Below are 24,647 nucleotides of genomic sequence, written 5' to 3'. Positions count from 1 at the left end.
GTGCCTAGAGCCCGTGCTCCGCAACAAGAGAAGCCACCACAATGAGAAGCTAGCACACCGCGGTGAAGAGTAGCCCCCCGCTCGCCACAACTAGAGAAAGCCCGCGTGCAGCAACGAAGACCCAACACAGCCAAAAGTAAATAAATTTGAGTTGAACAGACTTGTGATTTAGTCATGTGGTGTACTGCAGAAAGCTCCAATAGCCAAGCTTGGGCTAAGAAGTCTTGCTTATTTTCTTACAGGAGGATTTATTTTGCTTTCTACTTTCTGAGGCCTCCCTGCTTTGCCCCCAGCTGAAAAGCTTACACATCAAAAGTTTAAGAATAAGGCCTAACAGTCTCATTATAGTCAATTTACTCCTTTCCAGACCATCTCCCAAGTCATACATTTCTGAACCAAATGAAGTACCCCAAGCCCCCATTCACCTGGCTCAGAGACCTACCTGGCTTACAGTCGATTTAGTGAATGCTTTTCTGCCACCTAATGGACATTTCAGGATATGCTATGCAAAATTCATCTTTGTAATCACAGTGTGTGTCAATATAGAGGGGGCTCAATACTGAACTGCGTGGAATCTACTTATTTTTTATTTACCAAAATCTTGCGAGCGTTGCCAACTTCACACCAAGTACCTAGACTGGGATGTTTTGGAAGTGATATTTCAGAGGGTCAAGTATTCCCCACAACATGCTTTGTACCTCAGTTTAATTCGTAGGAGAACCTCTAGTTTTTTCTTTAAAAACCCAAATCTAGTTTATCAAGGATTGTTCCCAAGTATATAATGTAATTAACATACCGTATAATCTCCCTGACCTTTCAATATTGGAGTACACCAGGGCTCAGCTCCTCATTTGGCCCTATGGCTTTTTTTTTTTTTTTTAAATAAAGTTATTTATTTATTTTTGGCTGCATTGGGTCTTTGTTGCTGCGTGCAAGCTTTCTCTAGTTGTGGCGAGCAGGGGCTTCTCTTGTGGAGCACGGGCTTCAGTAGTTGTGGTGCGAGGGCTTAGGTGCTCTGCAGCATGTGGGATTTTCCTGGACCAGGGCTTGAACCCGTGTCCCCCGCATTGGCGGGCAGATTCTTAACCACTGTGCCATCAGGGAAGTCCCAGCCCTATGGCTTTAAATACTATCTACACACACATTTATAGCCAACATTTTTATCTCCCTGAATCTCAGATGCATAGATCTACCGTCTACTTTAAGTCTCTTTTTTTTTTTTTTTTTTTTTTTGCGGTACGCAGGCCTCTCACGTTGCAGAGCACAGGCTCCGGACACGCAGGCTCAGCGGCCATGGCCCACGGGCCCAGCCGCTCCGCGACATGTGGGATCCTCCCGGACCGGGGCACGAACCCGTGCCCCCTGCATCGGCAGGCAGACCCCCAACCACTGCGCCACCAGGGAAGCCCTGAAGTCTCTTCTTGACGTCTCTTTTTGGACGGCTAACAGACAACTCAATCCATGTCTAAACCTTTTGCTCATACTTTCAGTACACCCTTCTCCTTCCTGAAACTACCCCACCCACTCACCCAGCTCCCACTCACACAGTCACATCTACTCCTCTGGCAGTCTTCCCATTTCAATAAATGGCAACCCTATTCTTCCAGATCCTCAGGCCAAAAACATTGGAGACATTCTTGATTCTTCTCCTTTAATCACACCTCACATCAAATCCAACAGGAAGTTCTCTGGGTTATTGCCAGAGTCTTAATACCACCATTCCACTGCCACCACGCTGGTCTAAGCCATCATCTGTCACCTGGATTATTGCAGCAGTCTGCTAATTGGCTTCCTACCATCTACACTCAAAAAAGCAGTCAGAGTTGTTAAATGTTAAATCATACCATGTCACTTCTCTACTTAAAACTCTCCAGTGGGTTCTCGTCTCACCCTGAGTAAAAGCCAAAGTCCTTACAATGGCCTACAGGGTTGTAGATCTGGCCCCAGTACTTTTCTGGCCCCATTTTGTTCTACTGATACCTTCCCCCTGAGCTGCCCCTGTCTCATTCCAGCCACTGGCCCTCTTACTGCCTTTCCGTGACCACACAGGCTCTCTGCCCTGCAGGGACCTTGTGCGGGCTGTTCTCTGGATGAGTCTGTCTTCCCTTAGACTTTGTTCCCTCACTTCCTTCAGGTCTTTGGCTCGAGGTCTTCCCGGGGCTCCAGTCGTTCAAAGAACCAGCTGACTTCGTTCACCACCACCACCACTCGACAGCTTACGTCATTGTTTTGTCTCCTTAGTACTTATCAACATTGAACACAATCTATATTTCACTTATCCTGTTTTTGTTTCCCTCTTCCCTTCCTTCTCTGCCCCGCCCACCAGCCAGGGTGGAAGGGGTTTTACCTGTGTGCTCCCTGCCTTATTTACCTCCTGCCACTACAGTACCTGACACAGCTGGAACTCAGTATTTGTTTAATAAATGAATCATACGGTCAGTTCACTTCAATGGGTGGGGGAAGGTACTATATAATAGATTGGAAAAATAAAGAGAACAGTCTTATAATTGTGTTTACTTCCTGATGTTAAAATGGCTACCTTATAATATTTTTTCATTACACTTACACACTCATCATTTCAATTAACTCCCTCACTGAAACACAGCACTGTCAGCTCTATCAACAAAATAACACACTAGTTCTACATCTTGGCATTTAACTTTGGTAAGGTATAATACCTCAAATTTCCTAAAGTTCTTCCAGTTTTCATTAATCAAAAAAAAAAGTTTTTTTTTTCAAATGAACCAGGTTAACGGAACGGGCCCTGGGTAACTACCAAGAGTGCGTCAGCCTTGTTTGCCTGGGCCTGCGGTGCCCCCTCCTCCCTTTCCCTCTTCCCCTGAGGGCGTCTGAAGGCTGAGCCTCTGGTAAAAGCAAGGATGGGACAGCCAAAGCCCCACTTCACACCTTCACAGCACAGCATTCACTGCCAGTTTCTCCACGCCATTTCACCTGAGGAGATGGGCCCACTCCAACTGGTGACTCACCCCAGGCAGGCAGAGTGAGGCATTCTGTGGAGGACATATGTGAAATCTGAATAAACAAACACATGTATAAACAAACCACTGCTCCTCCTTGAGAAATGCTGACAGAACATCACCTGGCCAGACTCTTCTACCTTTATTTTCAGTATTAGACCATAAACAGGCACCCAGCCACCAGGGGTAAGAGTGACATTACTGACATGCCTGTCCTATTGGGGTGTTTCTCAACTTTTCCTACATCATAGCAGATGATCTAGGAAATTCATTGACATTCTGGAGGTGACCAGCCTGGGAGCTCCAGCCACCTTAGTCCCTGCCCAGTCAGCCCCAGAAGGCTGAGATCAATAGCTTGAGGCAAACGACCAGAGAAGCTCTGGACAATATCAAGCCGCTGGGTGATCTAACGTTTTCTCTGGGGAGCACTCTTAGAGGGAGCTATGAGCTTACACCCACCTCAAGCACATCACAGTCATCAGATATGCTGAATCGCATAAGCGATAGCTCTGGCCTTTTGGGTAAATACAATCCAACACCACTTTCTGTTCTATAATTCAGAGTAGGCGCCCCCTCCAGATTAACTATTTTAATCCCTTTAGTTTACTACAAAAACATTTTTTAAAACAAGAATGTAAATTCGAAGCAAATTACTCAAATATCAGATTAAAGTCTTTAGATACAAAAGTATAGTAAACCAAATGACACAAGTTTATTTTTACGCACATATCGAGACAAAAAATGCCTCGTTTTCTAAAGCATGATTACTCTAGAAGGAAATACTTCTGAATATGATTTTATTTGAGTACATTTATATAGTACTGAAAATGCTACCTCAAAGTTTCCAAAGTACAAAGTTTTCTGCAGAGTACTGCACAGCAATAACGATGAGGTCTCTAGCTTAGCTCACCACCGTATACAAGACTGCAGCATGCTGGATAATACTGTGAATAAAAATATATGCAGGCTGACTGAAACCCTACTTCCAGATTAAAAGGTGGTAAGTACCAATAAGCATAAGTAGAAACCAAATAGGTCAAGGAGCGTTGAGTGTTCAATGAATTCATGTAGCATAAAACAACCGATGCAAATGCATCTGTCATTTTAAAATACAACTGAGAAGAAATACGATTTTACATTGTATTAACCTTGTTACTGGCTTAATAAAGATAAAAATATTTATTGAAAAACAAAAATTCCAATGAAATTGGAAGTAGAATCACTTTTATTTTCATAAATAGATAATTCAGTATATTAACAACACTTTTAGCAGGATATGTTAGTTGTCATTATCTGGTTTAAACTAAGTATGCAATAGTTAACACAAATAGTTATTACATCTATGACATTCATGCAATTTCTTTACATTTATTCACTTCCCCAAATTTCGAAGACGATTTCAAAGAATATTATATATAATGGGATAGTTAGTCAAAGTGTCACCTTTGCTGGGTCAACAGAATATTTACTATCTGTTTATCTTAAAGTTGCCAATTATTGATTAAATGTAACACCAGTATTTACTGCACTTTACAGAAGCACTGAGCATATTACATGTTTTCATTCCATATATGGAAGTATGACCCATAAAAATGTCAATATGTGAAATTGACACATATTGTGTCAATAAATTTAGCCTAGTTACTAAATTTTCAAATGTGAAAACTTAGTAACTAATAAGCACTAGTTTCTAAAATAAATAGATCTTACAGGCCAAGAGTAATAAGCTTACATCAAGTACGGTTTAAAGTTTTGTCAGTAAATGGCATAGAGCACAAAAATACAGGGAAATTAAACTGTTTTTTCTATAAACAACAAAATAAATGTCTGTTCAGTTATTACTCCACTGATTCTGAAAACTGCAGCTTCAAATATTAAATGTTATATAGCAAGGAGTAATTAGCATTTCCATACATTAAAAAAAAAAAAAACCTCACTGATTCTATGTAGCTTTTTTCCCATGAGTATAAACTATGATTTAAGTAATCATTTATTTTAACACAATATTCAGATAGGTATAATCTATTTTTCATTATGAAATGTTTATTCCTATCTCAATACTTTATGCAGATTTTACTTATTTGTCACAGAATTGCTGTGTGGATTCAAAGGTTTATCTATGTAAGTGCTCAGCACAGTGCCTGGCACAAAGTAAGCTCTCAACATACCCTACTATTACTACTTCTATTATTTGAACCAATCTGTCATTTATAAGAGAAAAATTAGGTGATGCCCCAGGAGAATAATCAAAAGAAGATAAACCTACATGTGTGATTTTTTTAATTAAAGTATTATGTATCCACTATTTCCCAGGTTTGTGTATATACTAAACTATTTCAAATATTACAAGGTATTTTTAAGATATACTGTACCTGTTTGCTCTCTAAGTTTCTGCTATGGCCTTTGGCCTAAAGCAATACAATTCTGACAGGATAAGTGTTATTAGAAAACTATATAAAAACCATGTACACTGAAATCAGGTTAACAAAGGCATTTTACTCTAACTTCTGTAACAAAGTAGTAGAGATTTACCAGTGTAATTCAGGACAACCAATCTTGTTTAGGCTTAAAGTTCTTTCTTTTCATCATGCATTATTTGACTTCTGCAAAAACATTTTCACTCTGTCTTCTCACACAAATACTAAGAGCTGTTACCAAGTTCTGTCCCCTAAGTAAAAAATCCATTAGAAAAAAGTACTTTAAAAAATATTGTAGGTTTGCTTACTGAGATTGAAATGAAGTACAGGGCTATCAGCATAAAAGTAAGCTCTTAAATGGTCTCAACGTACCTATAAACACTGATTTCTAAGTAAATTATAGATTCTAACATGTATAAGGGATTTGGTATGAAGATTTTTTATCTTTAACTAAAAGTGATTTTTTTTCCCCCAACCAGAAAAGGTAACTGACACAGAAGATAACAAGTCTGTGCTACAACTGACATAACGGAGAGGGGTAAAAAACCTTGTCTGTTAAAAACTGACTCCTGTCATTCTTCTGGTATCAAATAAGAGGAAGGAAAATAAACTTTTTTTTGTGAAGATAGAAAAACACATCTGAAACCACATGATTCTGGCCTACAGTGTATTAACCTGAAACTTACTACTACCCAGAGTTCAGGAAGAAAAACCCAACCCCCAAATATGCCCTTTAGAAGCACAATAAAAATTTTTCACAGGTTGTCCTGATTAAAAAGGAGTTCAGAAACAAAGCATGAAACACTTCCACTGTGTTAAAAATCAAGAACAAATAAACTGAAGGCAGATTCCCTCTGAATGTACTAAATTAATCTATAAGCTTCAGAGAAATCATTTCAAGAAAGATGAAGTTCCATGGTTTATCTTATCTGGAAGAAAATTCAAAGTGCACACTGTATCAATGTATTTTAGGAGATGTAGCACCCAGTGTCCTTCTGAGGTTTGATATCTGGTTCTTTCACAGGTTTCACCACTTCTTCTGGTTTGGGTTTAGCCTATGGAGAAAGAAAAATACAGTGTAAGTACATAAACTAAGATCCGGAAAACGAACACTAGATCTATTCCACTTCAGACTAATATAAAGATGATATACTAAAATACACAGCACAGAGACTAACAAAGCTGTGCCAGAAGCTACATACAAACCAATTCAATTAAAGACATAACAGGAAAGCAACATTTCAGTGAAGACGAAAACCTGATGGGTAGGCAAAAATCAAGCTAATGGTACTCTTACTCTTTCTGAGGAGGGAGAAACTGAGCCATCAACCTGTGCACATGGAACCCTCAAGTTTGAAGATTACTTGTGACAGTAACAGGCTACCTCTTAGGACATTATTTAAGATGCTGAACAGGATGCAAAAACTGTTATTTTAAGGAATAATGGTTTTAGTATGGGTAGGAAATTATATAAAAAAAAAAATTTCAAGGAAGCAGCTATGGCTACAAAATAATTCCCACCCCCTTTTTCACAGACCCCCTCTCTTTTGGTAGCTAAACCTCAAAATTTCCACTTAATCTACCATTTGGTTTAGTACACTAAGATGTACTTAGATACAAATGAATAAAAGCAGTCTAATTTTACCCCTGGATGATGTCACAGAATGTTGAAATTAGGTCAAATCTTCAAATACCATGCACTATGCTGAATCAAAAACAGCATTGCTATAGCAATATAAACATGGATGAGCCATCCTTTTTAGACCTGTCCTCCCACAATATTCTTAAAGGAGGCTCTGACGAATTGTAAAAAGGCAAGATAATGTGTTGAAAACAACATCAGTCAACTATGTAAAAAAATCAGAAGACAATTAGCGCCTAGAGGTTTACCTCTGAAAGAGTTCAGATTTTACACCAAGCACTGTAATTAGCTAATTTAACATTTAGACAAATACATGCATCTATTTAAATAGAGGACAATATCAAACTGTGAAGTTTGAATTCTCTTTTGAAATTTTTGTGAATGAATGGAAAAAACCCAATCCCGTACACTGTCATCCTTGGGTCTTTGGGTGAGATCAAAAGCAGCCAACGTTTCTGGTGTCCAGTGCACACTTGTAGGAGGAAATTCGAAAGGTACAGGCTCTACGAGACCATAAACTGCTTTGAGTTCCAGTTGTGGGGCTTCTGTTGGAACTTTTTGAAAGTAACTGCAAAAAGCAATGGAAACAGCAATTCATTCAGTTATTTGTTAACTATTTGAGTGTCTATTTATGTCCAAGACCTTGTGCAAGGAAATGACAATTTAATGATGAATTACATACAGAACAATTTCCTGTCTCACGTAGTTTACAGATGAGTAGGTGACAAAGTCAAGAAACCCTGTCAACAACTGTGCAATGTAACTGAAGCTATGAGGGATGTGGAGTGCCGTGAGAACACAAAAGAGGGGCAATTAAAAGAGGGGCAGATTTGGGGGGTCAGGGATGCTTTCCAAAGGAAGTGATAAAAGTTAAACTGGGCACGTTCAAGAATGTGAAAGCACAGCATGACCAGATGCAGAATATAAAGGGAAGAATGCAAGACAAAAAGCAGGGACAAAATTAATTCTACAACCTCCATAGGTACTGATCTACAGTTTGAACAACACCGATTTAATAATGGAAAACTGCTTGACAGGCCTAAACAGAACTGACAGAAAATGAAGTTCCCTGCTTTATACGTGGCTGAAAAGAGAATGAGATGAGTATGCCAAGAGAAGGTATGTATATATAACACACAGAGAAAGAATGGCAGGGAAACAAAGGTAAGAGAAAGTTAGGACAGTAGAAGTGGGCTATATGTTAATAATTCATGTTTGAATTTTTAAACCTGCTTTTATAAGTTATCATCAAAAGCAGAATAAAAGTTAGGTCTAACACAAGTGAATTCTATCACCAATTTAAATAGAAAATTAATGCTCAACTTCAATGCAACTTGATATAAAATGTATGGGAATAGAGACTAACAAACTGTGATATTATTGAAACAATATTATTATTTAAACATTATAAATATGTTCGTCCCTTGGTATCTTCGGCGGATTGGTTCTGGGACCCCGGCAGATACCAAAATCCAGAGATGCTTAAGTCCCTTACGTAAAGTGAAGTAGTATTTGCATATAACCTACGCACATCCTCCCGTAAACTTTAAATCATCTCTAGGTTACTTATAATACCTAATAGAATGTAAATGCTATGTAAATAGTTGCTGGCCTGCAGCAAATTGAAGTTTTGCTTTTAAGGGCTTTCTAGAATCCCCCCTCCCTGCCCCCCCATATATTTTCAATCTGCGGTTGGTTGAATTGTGGATGTGGAACCCACAGATTACAGAGGGCCAACTGCAAATAGTATACCGACTACTAAAATCATACTGAGCTGTACTCACATAAATCCATTTTCTCTCTGACATTTTTCAAGGGTGTTCTTCACAAGATTTCCAAGTTTCCTAAAGAACAAGTGTCCTGAAGGTTTGACTGTTGGTCCAGGGCCTTTGGTTTCTCCATATTCTTTGCATAATGCTTCTGCCTTTGCATAAACTGCACGTGAAAAGGATAAACAGTCATTTGATTATAATTATTGATTATTTATACTAAAAAGGCTATTAATCAGAGATGCTCTTTAACTAGCATAAGAGCACTACCAACAATAGTATAAGGGGTAGGGAGGTATTTTCTACAAGTTCTAGGTTTTCGAAGCACTTTTTTCTTTTCTCCAATTACTTCACTGACTCTCATTCCCTTTCATGAACTCCGCCAAAATCTCTTTTAACTGCCCATTCCCTTTATGATTAAACATTAGTTTTTAAAAGAGGAGTTAATATTCTGGCAGGAATACTTACATTTTTCTGCCTCTTGAAGAGACCTGATTGCTTCACCACATTTATCACTAGCCAACAAAGTCTGACCATGATAACAATAAGCCTGATAAAAGAAACAAATTTTTATTCATTCTCTTCTCAAATGATGCTTTCCACTATCATCGTTTTCTATATGCATCAGACAAAGAAATGCCTTTGCCCATTGTTTGAAGTATCAATGCAGTCCCTTACGTCTCTTTACTTGAATAAGCTTCCCCCCATCTCTGTTGGTATATAAAGTGGAATTATGTCAAGCCTTGAGCCAAACTAGCCTTCTAACCATGGACTGAGAGCAAAAACTATTTGCTGAAACCTGTTTTTAAAATTAGGGCAGAGGGGATAAAGGAGGGAAATTAGTGTGCTAATACAGAGGGAGAAGGAGGAAGGATTTGAGGTTAAGGACTAAACAGGTCTTAAGAAAAATGTTACCAGGCTGGAATAGAACATGCTTATTCTTTAAATGTCTACCATCAATGCAGGGATTGCACATGGTCTTATGCAGTGTGTTTGAAAGCAGATTATAAGGTATAAGAAATCTTATTTATGATTCTTCACCAACCCAGGTGATACACTGTATGGGTAAGTCTTTAGATTAGCATTAGTAAATATCTTTCTCAGTGAACAGGATGAAATGAGAGAATTCTCATGAAGTTTGCAGAAGGTTCCAGCTTAAAAGTGGGTTTGAATCAAACAGTAATTCCATTGCTATAACCCAGCTCTACATCATCTCCTTCCACTCGCTTTACTCCACAATGGCTGCACTGACTATCAGGGAACATTTACTGAGAGCTGTCCATTATCTGTAAAATGCTAACGAAGAGTCTGGCGAGATGACATAACTGGTGCTCGAGGGGCTGGAGAGACAGTAATTTACATTGTTTCTGGGCTAAAAATACTTACATAAGCTGTGTAGAAACACATTTTCAAGTGAAGATATTTTCTCCATTTAGCAGAGTATGCAGGCTCCAAACTGGATAAAGCATGATCTAAAGTTACATTTTAAAAAGCAAAATATAATTTCACCCTGATTCACTAGGAGACTTACAGCTTATGTGTTCAGATGCCAAAAGGCCATTCAAGTCTAAAACTCAAGTATTTACACTTTAAAAACCTTGCTTTAGGCTTCCCTGGCGGCGCAGTGGTTGGGAGTCTGCCTGCCGATGCAGGGGACACGGGTTCGTGCCCCGGTCCGGGAAGATCCCACATGCCGCGGAGCGGCTGGGCCTGTGAGACATGGCCGCTGAGCCTGCGCGTCCGGAGCCTGTGCTCCGCAGCGGGAGAGGCCACAACAGTGAGAGGCCCGCGTACCACAAAAAAAAACCCTTGCTTTATTTAAAGTGATTTATTTTATTTACTTATTTATTTATTTATTTAGATTTGATGGTTAATGCAATTTAAGTTTGAGATAATGATAAAAATAGCAATGACTAAGAACTTCAAAGTAAATATGAATACCATTATAGTATCTCTTTCCAACCTTTTTCATAATACAGCAATGCCAAGAGTAGTCTAGTCACCCAAGTCAGAAGCAAGGATACTCTCCTAACCCTCATTCACCACCCCATCCCTGCATCTTGTATAAAACACACATGCTCATATATCCTGCCAAACACCTTTCGAATGTATTTCTTCCTCTCCATTTCCTACTCTGCTATCTTTGTCAAAACCTTCATCATTTCTTCCATAGTACTTAGGAAGAAATGATTATAATCTAAGTAGAGTCAGCCTACTACTCCTTCACTAGTAAGCCCATTTCTCATCTTGCAATGATAGGGACCTTTCTTAAATTCAAGTCCAGTCAAGTCAGGTTGACTTTACTATACCTTTTAAGGGGTCCCAAATACCTACCGAATGAAGGCCAAACTTCTCAGACAGGCTTACAGACCAATTCATAGCCTCACATATGCACACTTTCGTAACCTTTGCTCCTAGCTCTCATCCTGTTTCAGCTAAAACATGTCTCAGTCCCAGAATGTGCTAAGTTCTTTCTAATCTCTGTACATACTACAGAATGTTCTACTCTTCCCATATGCTAAAGCATCCCAGCAAACCTAGAATTTCTATTTTTATTTCAAAATAAGGCTAAACCACCACCTTCCTCTAGAAAGCCTTCTCTAGCATGCCCAGATCCTTTAGGTTTTTAATTCACCCCTGTAACCACACCTCATTTCATGCTATAATAATGTGGTTACATGTTTGTCTCCTTCCCTAGACTGTGAATCTGTATACCCAGCAACTAAAAGAGTAACCATCTGATAGATAGAAACATATGCATGTTTCCTAAATAAGTGACTGAAAAGAATAATACGTTAAGCAGAAGATCTGAGTGCTAGTCTCAGCCTCCCACCTGCTAGCAGTTAAATTACAGATTAGTTATGTTAATTCTCTGGATTTCAGTTTCTTGTCTAAATAAGGATAGTAACTACAAGGTTGTTATAAAGACCAAAAACATTTCAAAATAAAAACAGCTGTTTAATTATTAGATGTAACTGGTTAAAAAGGATAGCATCATCCTTTTCACTAGAAGTTATGGAGCATATTAGCCGTGAACAGCTCTAATTTTTTTATTTTCTTTTAAACAAGGTTAATAAAATAGTGCAGCTATTACTACAGCTTTGCAAAAGATGAAACAATCTGAGAGTCCTTTTGCTTTGTGAAAATCTAAAGACTAAAAATAGCACTTACCAGCTTTTTGATAGAAATTGGCTGTTTCATATGCCAGGGCAGCAATTAGTACAGGAGCATGTTTCAGTTCAATTGCTCGAGCAATTGTTACTATAACCAAAACACAATGAAGTGAATGTATGATTAAGTTCACTTGCATTTACCTTAAGTTCAATTATAATAGCAAAAGACAGTCTGATATCTATTCGGGACTTTAATACAGTTTGTTAAAAGTTTTAACATGAAAAGTAAGCTACAGAAAATGCAAACATAAACAAGCAGAAAACACTGAGCTTGTTGGTTCTGATACCACTTCCTTAAATAAATCACTAGCCAATTACTAATCACAGAAAACCCCTACTACAAAATCGCATGATGTAAGAGGAAACAAATACTTTCAGGGCACTGGAGTTGGAAATAAAGAAAAACAAAAGCCAAGTTTCTTTATTGTTTTCACGTAAGTCTTCATTTATTTCCTGCCACTGAAAGGCAAAGATTTCAAGGTAAGCCAAACAGTGGAAGCAGAAAAGAAATGAGCAAGGTAGAGCATGGGGAAAGATGAGTTATAGACTTAATTATGCTGCCAGAAATGGCATGAAATCAAAATCCTCTTAAAAAGAATCATTAAACTGTAAGGCCTTTTCCAGCTAATGAAAAATGAAGGCAAATGCTAAAGGTAAAAATCAATTTTTTAAATTCCTCACTATAAATTTCTCAAATCCTGAAACTCCAGCAATTCCAGCTAATTCTGATTTTAAAAAAAAGAACTAAATGCCAATATAGACTTTCTTAAAAAAAATCTTACAACATTTAAGATACCTTCTTGAGCTTCAGCTTGACATTGGATAATGTAAGCTTCTATGAGTCGTGCCTCTAAATCCCTCCCCTTTTCTGCGGGTGTAATTAATTTTGGGATATGACTTTCCTGAGAGAGAAAGAAAAAAAAAAAACAAGCCAAATTTTATTTTAACTCAGCTGTTAGAAAGAAAACTGAAGTTATGAGATATTCAATTTGGGGATTTTTCAGAAATTTAGCGTACAAAGTGTAAAATGGAGCAATGTTAAGCTTACAGAGAATAAAAGTTCCTGCACACTAAAACTTTTAAAGCTTTTTATAAATTTTTGTAAAAATAAGAAATTCAAGAGCAAAATTTGGGTCATAATAAATTGCTTAGATATGCAAGTCATATTCTCAACTTAGAAAATGTTTAACGGAAACGGAAACCAAATTTCCCTTTTGCATGAGCCGGAACTGTTCATTCACATTAATAATAGCAGATATAAAGAAGACTACAGTTCTGTAGCTCACTCAGGATCACAGCTTTTTCATCACTGTAAAACTATCTTATCATGAGAAAATGCAACACTGGCCTCCAGGAGCCTTCAGTAAATAGCAGTTTAATTAGAATGGGGTGGGGGTAATTCTGGTTAGAAAATACGTTAGTCTTTCCCCTAATTCTCATCACATCTCCAAGCAATTTAATGTAATTAGTGTGTACTGATTGCCCCGCTGGCATTTTCACTGAAATACAGAGAATATACTCAGAAAATCTGGTTTTGCAGAATCATGATGGCTCCTGGCAACTGCTGCATACAGCAAGGGAAATGCTCAGAACTATCAATTTTTGTGCTTTGTTTTCTCTCATCTTTTCAGAAGAGACTGAAAAATAAGCAGTGAAGTACCACTTGCATCGTCTAATTGTAAAATTCACTGATGATTTTCTGAAGTGGAAACACTTAATATTCTGTAATTGGCTGCACTCATCAACAAGGTACTTAACATAAGGAAAACAGAACACATACTAGTTCTTTCTACATGATGAAATAATTCCTTCACCCCACCCCACAAAGAATTAAATAAAAATTATTCAAGAATTAAAGCATTAAGAATATATTTTATTATTATTATTTTACCTTTAAATGTTTAAAAATCCCAGCTGCAATTTTTAAGCTTCGATGGACTTCTTTTGCTTCATCCTCTGTTATGCTGAAAGATAGTGGTTACATTAGTTACAGGATGAATCCCGTTTCTGGTATTAAAACCAACAACTAATACATTCTCATAAAACCACATAAGTTAGTCATTTGTGTTTTTCACTACGTTTTCTTCTTTTTGACACTTAAAAAACTAACAAGTGCACATGAAAAATATCCAAAGAGAAGATACTACAAGTGAAAAAGAGAGCTCCTGTTTAGGGGTCTGGACAAAGGCTTCTTGTTTTTCCTTCCAGATAATCTTCTGTGCATAAACAAGCATAAAAATCAATATACATTTAATGCATGCACATACTTAAAAAACACATACGTACACAATATTCACCACTCTGCTCTTGTTTTGATCACCTAAATTACTTCAGAGGCAATTTTACATCAGCACATAGAATTCAACTCCATTCTTAAATGGCTGCATATTATTCCCATGTTCAGGCGCATCACAGCTGGTAGTTGCCAGTTTCATATTGCTAATATCCAGTTGTACTATTATAAAAACTGTATCTCATTTTATTTCACAGTTCCTTAATCCTTCAAAACATCTTTCACAAACTTATAAGGCTTTGTATTTTTCTGTGAATTGCCTGTTTATTTTCGATTTGTTGATCTTTTCCCTGTTGATTTGTAAAAGCATTATAAAAACAATTTGTCACATGCACTGCAATTTTTTTAACCAATCTGTCATTTGTTTTCTAACTTTGTTTATGGTACTTTATGTGGTCAAATAGTCAACCCTTTTCTTGGTTTGGGGTTTTATTCAGAAAGACCACCCCCATGACAAGATTATTAAAAATTTTTTCCCTTTTAACAGTGGGCTCCATAATTCTGATACTTAAAATATTAGCTTTATGAGGCAACCTTACATTTATTAGAAGTGATACTTTTTATCAGTAGCCTAGACTTTTTAATAATGAAGCTCCATACGTTTGAAAAATAATATTATGCACATAACCCTTCCCTTTTAACTTACTTTTCTTTTCCAGCCAGTCTTGAAGCATATTTGGTATACCATAAAGCTACATTAAATCCCATGGAAATTAATTCAAAAACAGCATCCTGCTGGGCACTAGAATTATAAACATGATCATTAAGTACTGTCAATGACTGAGACATCTCTATATGAAGCCTGCTATACATCTTACACAAAATCATAAAGAGCTAAATGCTAACTGAAAAATGAAGAGTCCCTGTGTTTAATATAGGTTGGGAGGTAAGACACAAGCACACACACACACACAATTAACACTGAATGACTAAACATAATGGTCCATGATGTACTTCATAATAGTAAACATGAGAATAGTAGTTCCCAAAGGTTATTGTACATTGAATAGTTTTAAAAATACAGATTACTGGAACTTATCCCACAAAGAAAGTCTGGGAAGTGCCCAGAATCTGCATTTTTAACAAGTATCCAGTTGATTCTGGAGCAGGTGATTCTTACACCACATTTTAAGAAAATGGATTTCAGAGGAGAGATCATTTCAGGCTAGAATGGTTAAAGAGGCTTAATGGTATAAACAGAGTTTGAATTGTGCCTTGAAAGATGGCTAGAAGGGAAGCAGAAGGACATCCCAGATGAGGGAATGATGCTGTTAACGCACAAGAAAGGATAAAGATTTTTCTGGTGGCAGTAACCCAACTAGCTTGATTGAAGTTGCCAGTTCATAGAGAGAAATCGAGGAGCAGGAGAGCAAAAAGCCAAGCTGATGTGAAACTGTAGAAGATTCTGAATGCCAAGCCAATTGGTATACTACAAAGAAAAAGGTCTCAAAAATAAGTGTATTTTATATCTTATTTGTTTCCTTCAGATTCTATAACTAAACATGACACAAAGATGGCAAAAAGCTCACAAAGCAAATAATATTTTTATTCACTGTTGTTCTGATGAGACCCTGAAAATTCTTTATACACATTATCTCACTTATCTCAAATGATGAAGTAAAAAACCTGAAGTAATACCCTTATTACACATATAATACTAATAAAGATACAGAAAAATTACCCAAAGGGAAGAAACAAGAATCATGATTCTGCTTTGTATTTTTTATTTAATTGCTGCCTCCATCTTAGAAGGAACAGAGACATGGAAACTTTTTAGATTAAAAAAAAAAAAGATTTGTTACAAAATATGTAATTAAAAAATACCTTATAAACTATCCTGTTTAATATACATTATAACATACAAAAATATGACAGTTATGAACAAACTTCTTAAAACAGTTTACCATGCTAAAAAAATTTAATGCATAGTTTAACGGCTTATTCTTTCCAGCACTGGGAACTTTCCAATGAATTACATCTACTAATTATATCTAGTAATTCTAGTAATGGTGATCTAAGAGGCATATCTAATTTATAACTTTATCTTTAAATAATAAGATAGTTTTGCTAATTTTTATGGGGTCTCATGAATAGCTCTCTCCTGTTTACCCTTCGTTTATTTCAATCTGCCTTGCTCCCAAACACTCCATTTCTATTGTACCACATCTAGGTAGTAGTTAAGAGTGTATACAGTTGAAAAAACATTTTTCAGAAGATATACTCACAGCACACCTTTCACTGAGTAAGTAGCAATCAAGGATTAAATAACTTAAAAATCTCAGATGTACTGAATACTCAACAGTATAACTTAAAGCCTTTACCACATAATTCTTCACTGTCTCATAAAACTATGCTGAGAAATGCTGTCACAAGGAATGAAAATTTAGCATGGTGGGGAAAACTGCCAAATTTATGTAATACAAAACACTTTAGAATCTGCCAAAGTTTTGTAATGGTAGAGGTTTGATTCTTTAAAAAAAGTTTTTAAGGAAAATATTTCTTAATTTTAGATGAAGTACAAAGGGGTACATAAAGCAAAACAGAAAACGAAGACTTACCTGGAAAACCTTGGTATCCCAGAATATTAAAATTTGGAAAGGACCCACAGTCCACAACTTCCTACCCTATTTATGAATTCTATTATATACAATATTCCCAAGGAAGGAAGGAAGGAAACTAACATTTATTGAATGTCTATTAATGCCTGGCATTATATCAGCCCCTTAATACAAAATTTCCTATTCTGTTCTTCACAAAAGCCCTATACCTGTAACCCCAACATACAGTTAAGGAAGCAGATGTTCACACAGGAGAAGCTCTGAGGCTGATCTACGTGTGTATGAATCCAAAGTCCACACTCCTTCCACTGTAATGCCTGCCCTGGTTTTTTGCCAATCCCCATTTCCTTCCCTTCTGATTTTATAAAACGGTTAATTCTAAAGCAAATTGAGATAAAGATATATAACTATTTAAACAACCCAATGGTGTTTAAAAAAAAAAGTAGTTAAAAATTTAGCACCATTATGATTGGTTTCCTGTTATAATTAGATCTAACTAGTTTCAAGTGAATGATGAGAAAGTTCTGAGGGGAAGTTTTTAAAAAGAGCAGAAACAGTGAAATTAGGAAGAAAAACAAACACAGTACTGTCAGTCAAAAGAGTATGCAGCTGGGGTGGAACTGGGGAGAATGAAAGAAGGAGATTGACCAGAGACATCTGAACTATCCATCAGAAAAGGAAAGTAGTGGAGAAAGCAAAGTTCTGCTCTGCTTGGATGGAGGCAAAGACCAAAATCTAGGTTTGGGTTTCAAATTCCCAAACTATTCTTTGTGTGTTATTAAAAGTCAAGGCTGCTCAATCTAGTTAACATTTATATTGATTATCTCAAAAATGATTTGGTCCAGAAGAAACAAATTCTGTTTGTACTTAATAGACTGCATTAGGAGTTTAGGTCAAAAGTTTTATATTAATTTCCTGATAAGGCAAAATGCTGATCAGACTTACATTTTACTTCTTCCACACAGAGGCTACGAGTTAATCACTAGCTAAACAGTTACAAAAATGGCTTGAATTTAGTACTGTTGGTGCTGCTTACCTTGGAACCTGTCCCTGTAATGTATCAGTCCACTTGAAATTTTGAATATATCGTAACTTGCTTTCTTGGGTAGATTCATCCAATGAGTTAATGAAACCTATAAAAAGGTAGAAAACATTTTCAGTTTTACAGGAAATATCACGTGTCTGTTTAGAACATTTTCGGAGAATGACTTTTTCAGATACCCGAATGAAACTCCCAGCCCCTCTATACCCTTCTCCTAAGGTAACATAATATGAAATATGCACACATTTAATTTTCAAAATGTTAGAAAGACCACATACTACCTTTACATTCTCACATTTCTGATACTCAAGCATACTGAAGAATATAACCTAGAAGACTAAACTATTCAAATCTGAAAAGTCTAAGAATCAAATATGAACTTCTACATAGTTGACTTTTAAAAACTTAAATTGATTTAAATAACTAACCTTGTAAAAGTGAAAAATATGAATCTGCTGCATTCTTCATCATTTGTGGATTACAGTTCAAATCAGTGAACAATTCAAGCAGTCGTGCTCTAGATGATCTCAAGTCACTTAAATGAGACAGAAAGAGAGAGTAATGTTAAGTAAGCTGTATTACAATGAATCTATGTAAAAGTGGCTTAAAAGTTTCAACTGTAAAAGCTTAAACACACACACGCACACACACCCCTTCCTCTAAGATATTACTAAGTATACAGGAATGAATTTAATTGGACTAACACTGGAGGTAAGTGAAATTTCCAGTAACAATTGTTTTAAAAGTTGTACTAAAATAAACTCAGTCCAACTAAAGGAGCAAATCATGAATACAATTATATAATAAAGATACACAGCAAGTTTTAATTTTAAAAAATCAAACTAACACAAGCTTTTAAGACGGGAGGAAAGAATTACGAATGAGTAAATTAATCTGACTAGTTCACAATAGAAGTTTTTTGAAAAATGGAAATTTAACATTTGTACATAATTTTAGTAGCCCCTTACAATTTCAAAATTTGACATTATGTCAAAATGTACTTAAGTACAAAACCATATTTTAAAATTGCATTCTATAATACAACACACACACAAACATGCCAAAACACGTGACCACTAGTCATTTTAAAACTGCTCCCTCGTCTCCATTCTCCTTTGCTTCTCTGCAGCAATAAATGTTGCAGACATTGTTTCTTTCTCAAAATTCTTTTCTCCCTTGATTCCAATAACGCCAAATTTTCCAGATTCTCCTCTTATCTCTAAAAGTTCCTTCTCTATTTTCTTCCATGTTCCCTTCATATTCCCACCTCCAGCAATGTTCAGTCTTTGGCTTTCTGCTCTTCTCTCTTCTGAGGTCTCATCTACGAGTATAACTACATCTAATCCTAGATCTACATTATCAGCTCTAACTTGGTCCTGTTCCAGTTACACATCTTCTTTCAGAAGGCAACTTGCTTAGCGAGGGATCCAGAAATCATATTACATGGACCATGACTAAAGACAATTGGGTGTAAATGACTAAAGACTAAATTTAAATTGTAAGCACCAAGACAGTAGGGACTGTATACCCAGAACTTAGTGTCTGGGATAAAGCATATACTCAAATTTCTGTGTCGAGTGAAGTAATACTAACATTTCAAATATTTTAAGATTTAGAAGGACTGTAAGTAGCACTGATGTTTACAAAGGAGCACAAACTTAAACCTGAATGGTCTAGATGGAATGTTTATTGGTACCAGTTCTAAGGAGGCTGATTCCAAGAAAGTATATAGTAACAACTATATACAGCTGACCCAAAATGGGACGGGCTACCTTATGAATCTGTCATTGTTGAGTTATTTAATTAAAAGCTGGGAGGGGTAATTCTTGGACTCGGAAAAAAATCTGAATTTTTTTCCTTTTGGCCATGCCACGCAACATGTGGGATCTTAGTTCCCCAACCAGGGATTGAACCCGGGCCCCCTGCATTGGAAGCGCAGAGTCTTAACCACTGGACCGCCAGGGAAGTCCCCAGAATTTGAATCCTTAAGGCCTATTCTAGACTCGAATACTTTGCTAGCTATTTCCAAGTAGGCATTCAATCATCACCTGCAAACCAACTTGTGCAAAATTATATTCATATTAAAATGACGGAATTTGAGAAAAGTGTACCTTAGAAGTATCTAATTTAGATTATTAATTTTACAGATGAGTAATTTTACAGATGAGTAATTAGTAAGAGACTTGCCCAATGCTACAGATAAAACAGTTAAGCTGGGACCAATGTCTAGGATTAGGGGTTGGCAAAGTACAACCTGTAACTTGTTTTTATACGGCCCACAGCTTAATTTTGCAAAAATGAACAAAGAAGAATATCCAATAGTGACTGTGTGTAGCCCACAAAGCCTAAAATATTTACTATTTAGCCCTTTACAGAAACCCCTGGTCTAGATCAACCTTTTGCTCCAATTACTTCTTTTCACAAAAAGTAGCAATTCTCTTGGTTTTCCTTTACTGGTACCACCAATGTCTTGATCATCTAGGTTCTGTATCTCACAGACTAAATGAATCCTTTTCAACTTTCCAGAGCAAATGAGACATCTGGCCAGCTGATGCCTCCTTCGAAATCTCTCTTGCATCTATCTCTTTTGTGCCAGTTAAACTGCTCTACTCATACTCCCTAGAACAAAGGTTTACCTAACAGAAATGACTTTCTCCTCTCCCTTCTTACTATCTTAAGTCAGGGGTCAGCAAAGGACCTGAAGATAAATATTCTAGGCCTAGTAGGTCATAAAGTCTCCCCTGGGAATACTCAATCTTACTGTACAGAGGAAAGGCAGCCATAGACAATATGTAAATAAGTGGGGGGGGCGCTATGTTCTAATAAAAACTTATTTATATGAAAACAATCACTGGGCCAATCTGCAGGACACAGTCTGGCAACCCCTGATCTAAGCCATACAATGCATTTAAACCCCAGCTCAAGTCCTCTCTGCTACTGAACACTCTGAAGGCTATTTCAGGTCATAGGGACCTCTCCCTGCTCAGAACTCAATTAATTTACTATTTGGCCAATGAACAATATCCATATATGACTTTGTGGAGTCTCTTGTACTGTTGTAACATATAGCTTAACTCTTTTAATTGTGACTGTTTAGCCTCTCTGGGACTCACTCACTGACCTAAACTTGAGGACCCAGTTAAAATAATCTATGATTTAACTTTTCACATGTTATTTGTAAGTTTATAAGGAGTCTAAGGTTAGGGACAGTGTGTTACATACTTCTGCATTGTGCATGACCCTAAAAAAGTACCTCGTATCCATGGGGGGCTCAATCAAAACTTACCTGCAAATTTTTGAAGCAGCAGGGCCAGTGACTACGCCATAATAGTTAAAAGGGACAGGAGCTGTGGCTTTTAACGGGTTCCTATGAAACCAATGTGTCATTCTCTCCAGGTGTTTCCTATTGACAAAAAACAAATGTATAAAAATTAAAGATAAAACATTTAATAAGCAGTGTAAATCATATTAAAATATTTTTAAAGTAAAAGTTGAAAATTACTACAGGATATATACATTTTAATATAAAACATATATAAAACAGACATATACATAAATAAAATGCCTCACTGCCATACATCAATCTCGTTTTAAGTGTCTGTTTATAGCAGCCTATGCTTAGACCAGGCCTATTAAAAAAACAGCATTTGTAAATGTGCTCACACTAACTGCAATGCTGAAGATATTGGAGCAGTAATGTTTAAACTTTAATGTGTATAAAAATCACGTCGGGGCAGGAGGTGGGGGCTTCTTGTTAAAATGCAAGTTCTAATTCAACATTCTGGGGTAGGACCTGAGACGCTGATGCTGCTGGTCCCCAAACTACACTTTTGAGGAGCGGAGTACTTGACTTTGGTTGGACAGCTGCAAATGAGAAGGGCACAGGAGCAGAGGAACATGATTCCGAAAGAGGTTTAAATGGTGACCCTTATGTAGACTGCTAAGATTACTTGACAGAAATAGGTTTTAAATTAACTGTATCTCCCACGTGATACTGCTGATGCCAACTGATTGGCTGTAGCATGTGTTCTATAATAAATATACTTTCCACAGAATAGCTAATAAGAATCAATATTTTCATGATAAAAAACCCCACATGATACTTGATCAATAAAATCTATCCTTAAAATGGTAAAAAATGGCTGAATTATGAACATATTTAGCATGTGTAACTGAAGAAACCTCAGGTAGAGTTGGAGTTGGGACAGGCCTGTGGGGGGGGCTCTCAGGTCCCGCTAGGAGACCTCAGTTAACAGGAGAGAAGTAAACCTACATCTCTGACAGGAAGGTACCTCTAGGTTACTATCAGAAGGAAGAAGAAAACTTCTCTCCATCCATGGCAGCTCAGCCAGTCAGACTGTAGCAGGCCTACCAATGAGAAGCCTCCATACTCTGGACTCCCAGGTTCCTCCAATGGACTCTCTGGTTATTACAGCCCCTCCCAACTCTCCTCTTTTCCCTATAAAAGCATGCTCCCCTTGCTTGTTCTCTGTATTTGCTTATGGTCACCCATCTTTGCATATCGCTGATTGTGATTTCTCTGCTAGTCCCTAATAAACTCAGTTTAGTTGGTTAAAAAAAAAATAATAATATCTATCCTTAGAACATACTTGTGGTTGACAAGGGGGAGGACAGGTAGGGGAGGGAAGGACTGGGAATTTGGGATTAGCAGGTGCAAACTAGTATATACAGGATGGATAAACAACAGAATCCTACTGTACAGCACAGGGAACTATATTCAATATCCTGTGACAAACCATAATGAAAAAGAATATGAAAAAGAATGTATATATGCATAACTGAGTCACTTTGCTGTACAGGAGAAATTAAACACTGTAAATCAACTATACTTCAATAAATTAAAAACAATAATGTCTATCCTTAAAAACCAAAACATTTAAAAAACTACCTAAGTGAAATGCCAACTTAAAAAAATTAAGTTCCACACCTTTCAGGTTAGAAAAGAAAAAAGGAGTGTGTCACTTGCTTAGAAGTCCTTGGGAAGATACCGAAGATAATACAGGAAGGTGTAGTTGAAGACTTAAATATGGTAATTAGATTTCGGGAAGTGGGAGACAAAATCGGTAAGATTTAATTAATTTGAAAGCATTATATACAATGTTGTCCATGGATTTTTCTTATCGGGGAAAAAAACTTGGTTTGCACAGTGTAAAAAGTATCTACTTTATGCACCTCCCTTACCATATTTATTCATGGCAAAACCTGCTTTGGAGAGCACCAGCTATTTAAGAATGAGGAAACGCACTGTGTATTCAATGAAAAATTGAGCAAGTTCATTTGAGTAACTCAAAACATTTAACAAGTTCTTCAAAAATATATAACCTTCTAAATATCATCCACGTAAATCTCCCTTATAACCTAAGTAAACTAATACTGCATCTCTGTGCATATAAACCAAGCCTCCCAGAGATAATGGCACACAATACACTTGACCGTGACAAATTTTCCACAAATACTCTTTTAAGGCGGCCTCCCACGTCCTGGATGAAAATGTCTTAAGTTCTGTGTATCTTTACTTCAGGACCGAAGACGGTAAGTACCGTGTTCTCTACCCCTCCCTACCCAATCTGTCCGGTCAGAGACCCGCACTCCAGTTTTCAAGAATTCGAAGGGCGGGGGTAAAACGACGACACACCCACCTGTAGGTGCAAAGAAGGGTGCCGTTGAAGCCACCAGCACAACAGTCGGATCGAGGCTGCCACCTAAGCCGAGGCCACAGGAAGAGTTCGATTACCGACAAAGGTTCCCCACTCCGGAGACCCCGGGTCCCGCGACGAACCTACCGCCCCCGAGCTCCCAACGTCCACTTCCTGTTTACCACCCAGCCTCTTCCTCCCGGGCCCCGTCCGGTTTAACGCCGTTAAGACCTTGCGCAGGCGCACACCTTAGCGTGCCCCTCCTGAACAGGCATTTTCGTGGAAAGCCGATACTATCTACCCGGGAGAGGCGGGCAGAAGGTGCCTAAACAAACTCCTATGTAGCCATAAGACCCTCCCCCCGCCCCCAACTGCTAGTGGAGACGCGGGCAAGGCGATTCAGTGAATATAGCTGTTAATACCATTGATTCGTGGGGCTAATGTGAATTTCTTTCTCTCGTTTGTTCCAAGGCACTTTTTACACAGGTTCCATAGACTCCCGGATAGTGGTCCCCAAAAATCTCCTAGTGCCTTGAAACACTTGAAGAAGACTTTTGGGGACCACTATCCGGGAGTCTATGGAACCTGTGTAAAAACCTTGACTCTATTGCTTGGGACTCCGGGGAGACGACAGCGGTAGGAATAGTACTGGGAAACGCCCATCCTCATGACATACTTACCGGATTTCTCGATGTCTGTACAGCACCCCTCCAGAGGGAAGAAAGGCAGTGTCCGAGTCCACAAACGAGAAAGGGAGGGAGTCGCAGAGCCCGGATTACCGAACTTGAGCGACGGAAACCAGGCCTGCGGGAGCCGATCACGTGGTCAGGGCGGCCATGACAGCTACCGAGGCGGCAGTGCGCGCCGCTCTTGGGTTGAGGCTGCCGCGTTGTCGCAGTCCCCTTAAAACACTCCGTTCCTCAGTCCTTTATTAGCTATTGCTCCACAGTCTTCCCTCTTGAGCTGCGGTCTCCTCCAGAGACAAAGAGCAGAGATGGCCGGGCCTCCCACCCCGAGGAAGAATGCCGCAATAACAATGGCGGCCGCTCGGTGGAGCGGGGCGGCCTCAACCTAACACGAGGCGGGGCCTCGGGGGCGGAGCCTCGGCGGGGCGGCCG

General features: G+C 37.9%; 2 protein-coding genes across 3 annotated transcripts in view; both read right to left on the bottom strand.

Moving 5' to 3' along the window:
* FAM177B (family with sequence similarity 177 member B) overlaps window positions 1-4,018 on the bottom strand; it is a 33,979-nt gene extending 29,961 nt beyond the window's left edge. Inside the window, exon 1 of the mRNA XM_089907123.1 lies at window positions 2,908-4,018. The gene's annotated coding sequence lies outside the window, so the exon portion shown is untranslated. The remainder of the gene's footprint in view (window positions 1-2,907) is intronic.
* Window positions 4,019-4,185: 167 nt separating this feature from the next.
* BROX (BRO1 domain and CAAX motif containing) lies at window positions 4,186-24,578 on the bottom strand. 2 transcript variants are annotated; one of them, XM_022579274.3, is made up of 14 exons: window positions 24,210-24,577; window positions 23,533-23,595; window positions 21,159-21,275; window positions 18,301-18,407; window positions 17,867-17,963; window positions 14,919-15,014; window positions 13,871-13,943; window positions 12,776-12,881; window positions 11,978-12,067; window positions 10,193-10,278; window positions 9,275-9,356; window positions 8,822-8,972; window positions 7,446-7,605; window positions 4,186-6,450 (listed from the first exon to the last, which is right to left on the bottom strand). In XM_022579274.3, exons 3-14 carry the CDS (start codon window positions 21,257-21,259, stop codon window positions 6,364-6,366), a joined length of 1,236 nt encoding a protein of 411 aa, XP_022434982.1. In that variant the 5' UTR covers window positions 21,260-21,275; window positions 23,533-23,595; window positions 24,210-24,577; the 3' UTR covers window positions 4,186-6,363. The 2 variants fall into 2 exon arrangements, with proteins under 2 accessions (XP_022434982.1, XP_022434983.1); XM_022579275.2 differs by lacking the exon at window positions 23,533-23,595 and having other exon boundaries at window positions 24,210-24,578.
* Window positions 24,579-24,647: the final 69 nt, after the last annotated feature.

Source organism: Delphinapterus leucas, chromosome 1, assembly GCF_059928025.1.
Source record: "Delphinapterus leucas isolate spDelLeu-1000000601 "Yukka" chromosome 1, BTC_Dleu_Yukka2, whole genome shotgun sequence".
In the NCBI taxonomy this organism is placed as follows: domain Eukaryota; kingdom Metazoa; phylum Chordata; class Mammalia; order Artiodactyla; family Monodontidae; genus Delphinapterus; species Delphinapterus leucas.
The sequence above is the reverse complement of the archived record's forward strand: the minus strand, read 5'-3'. Positions and strand labels throughout refer to the sequence as shown.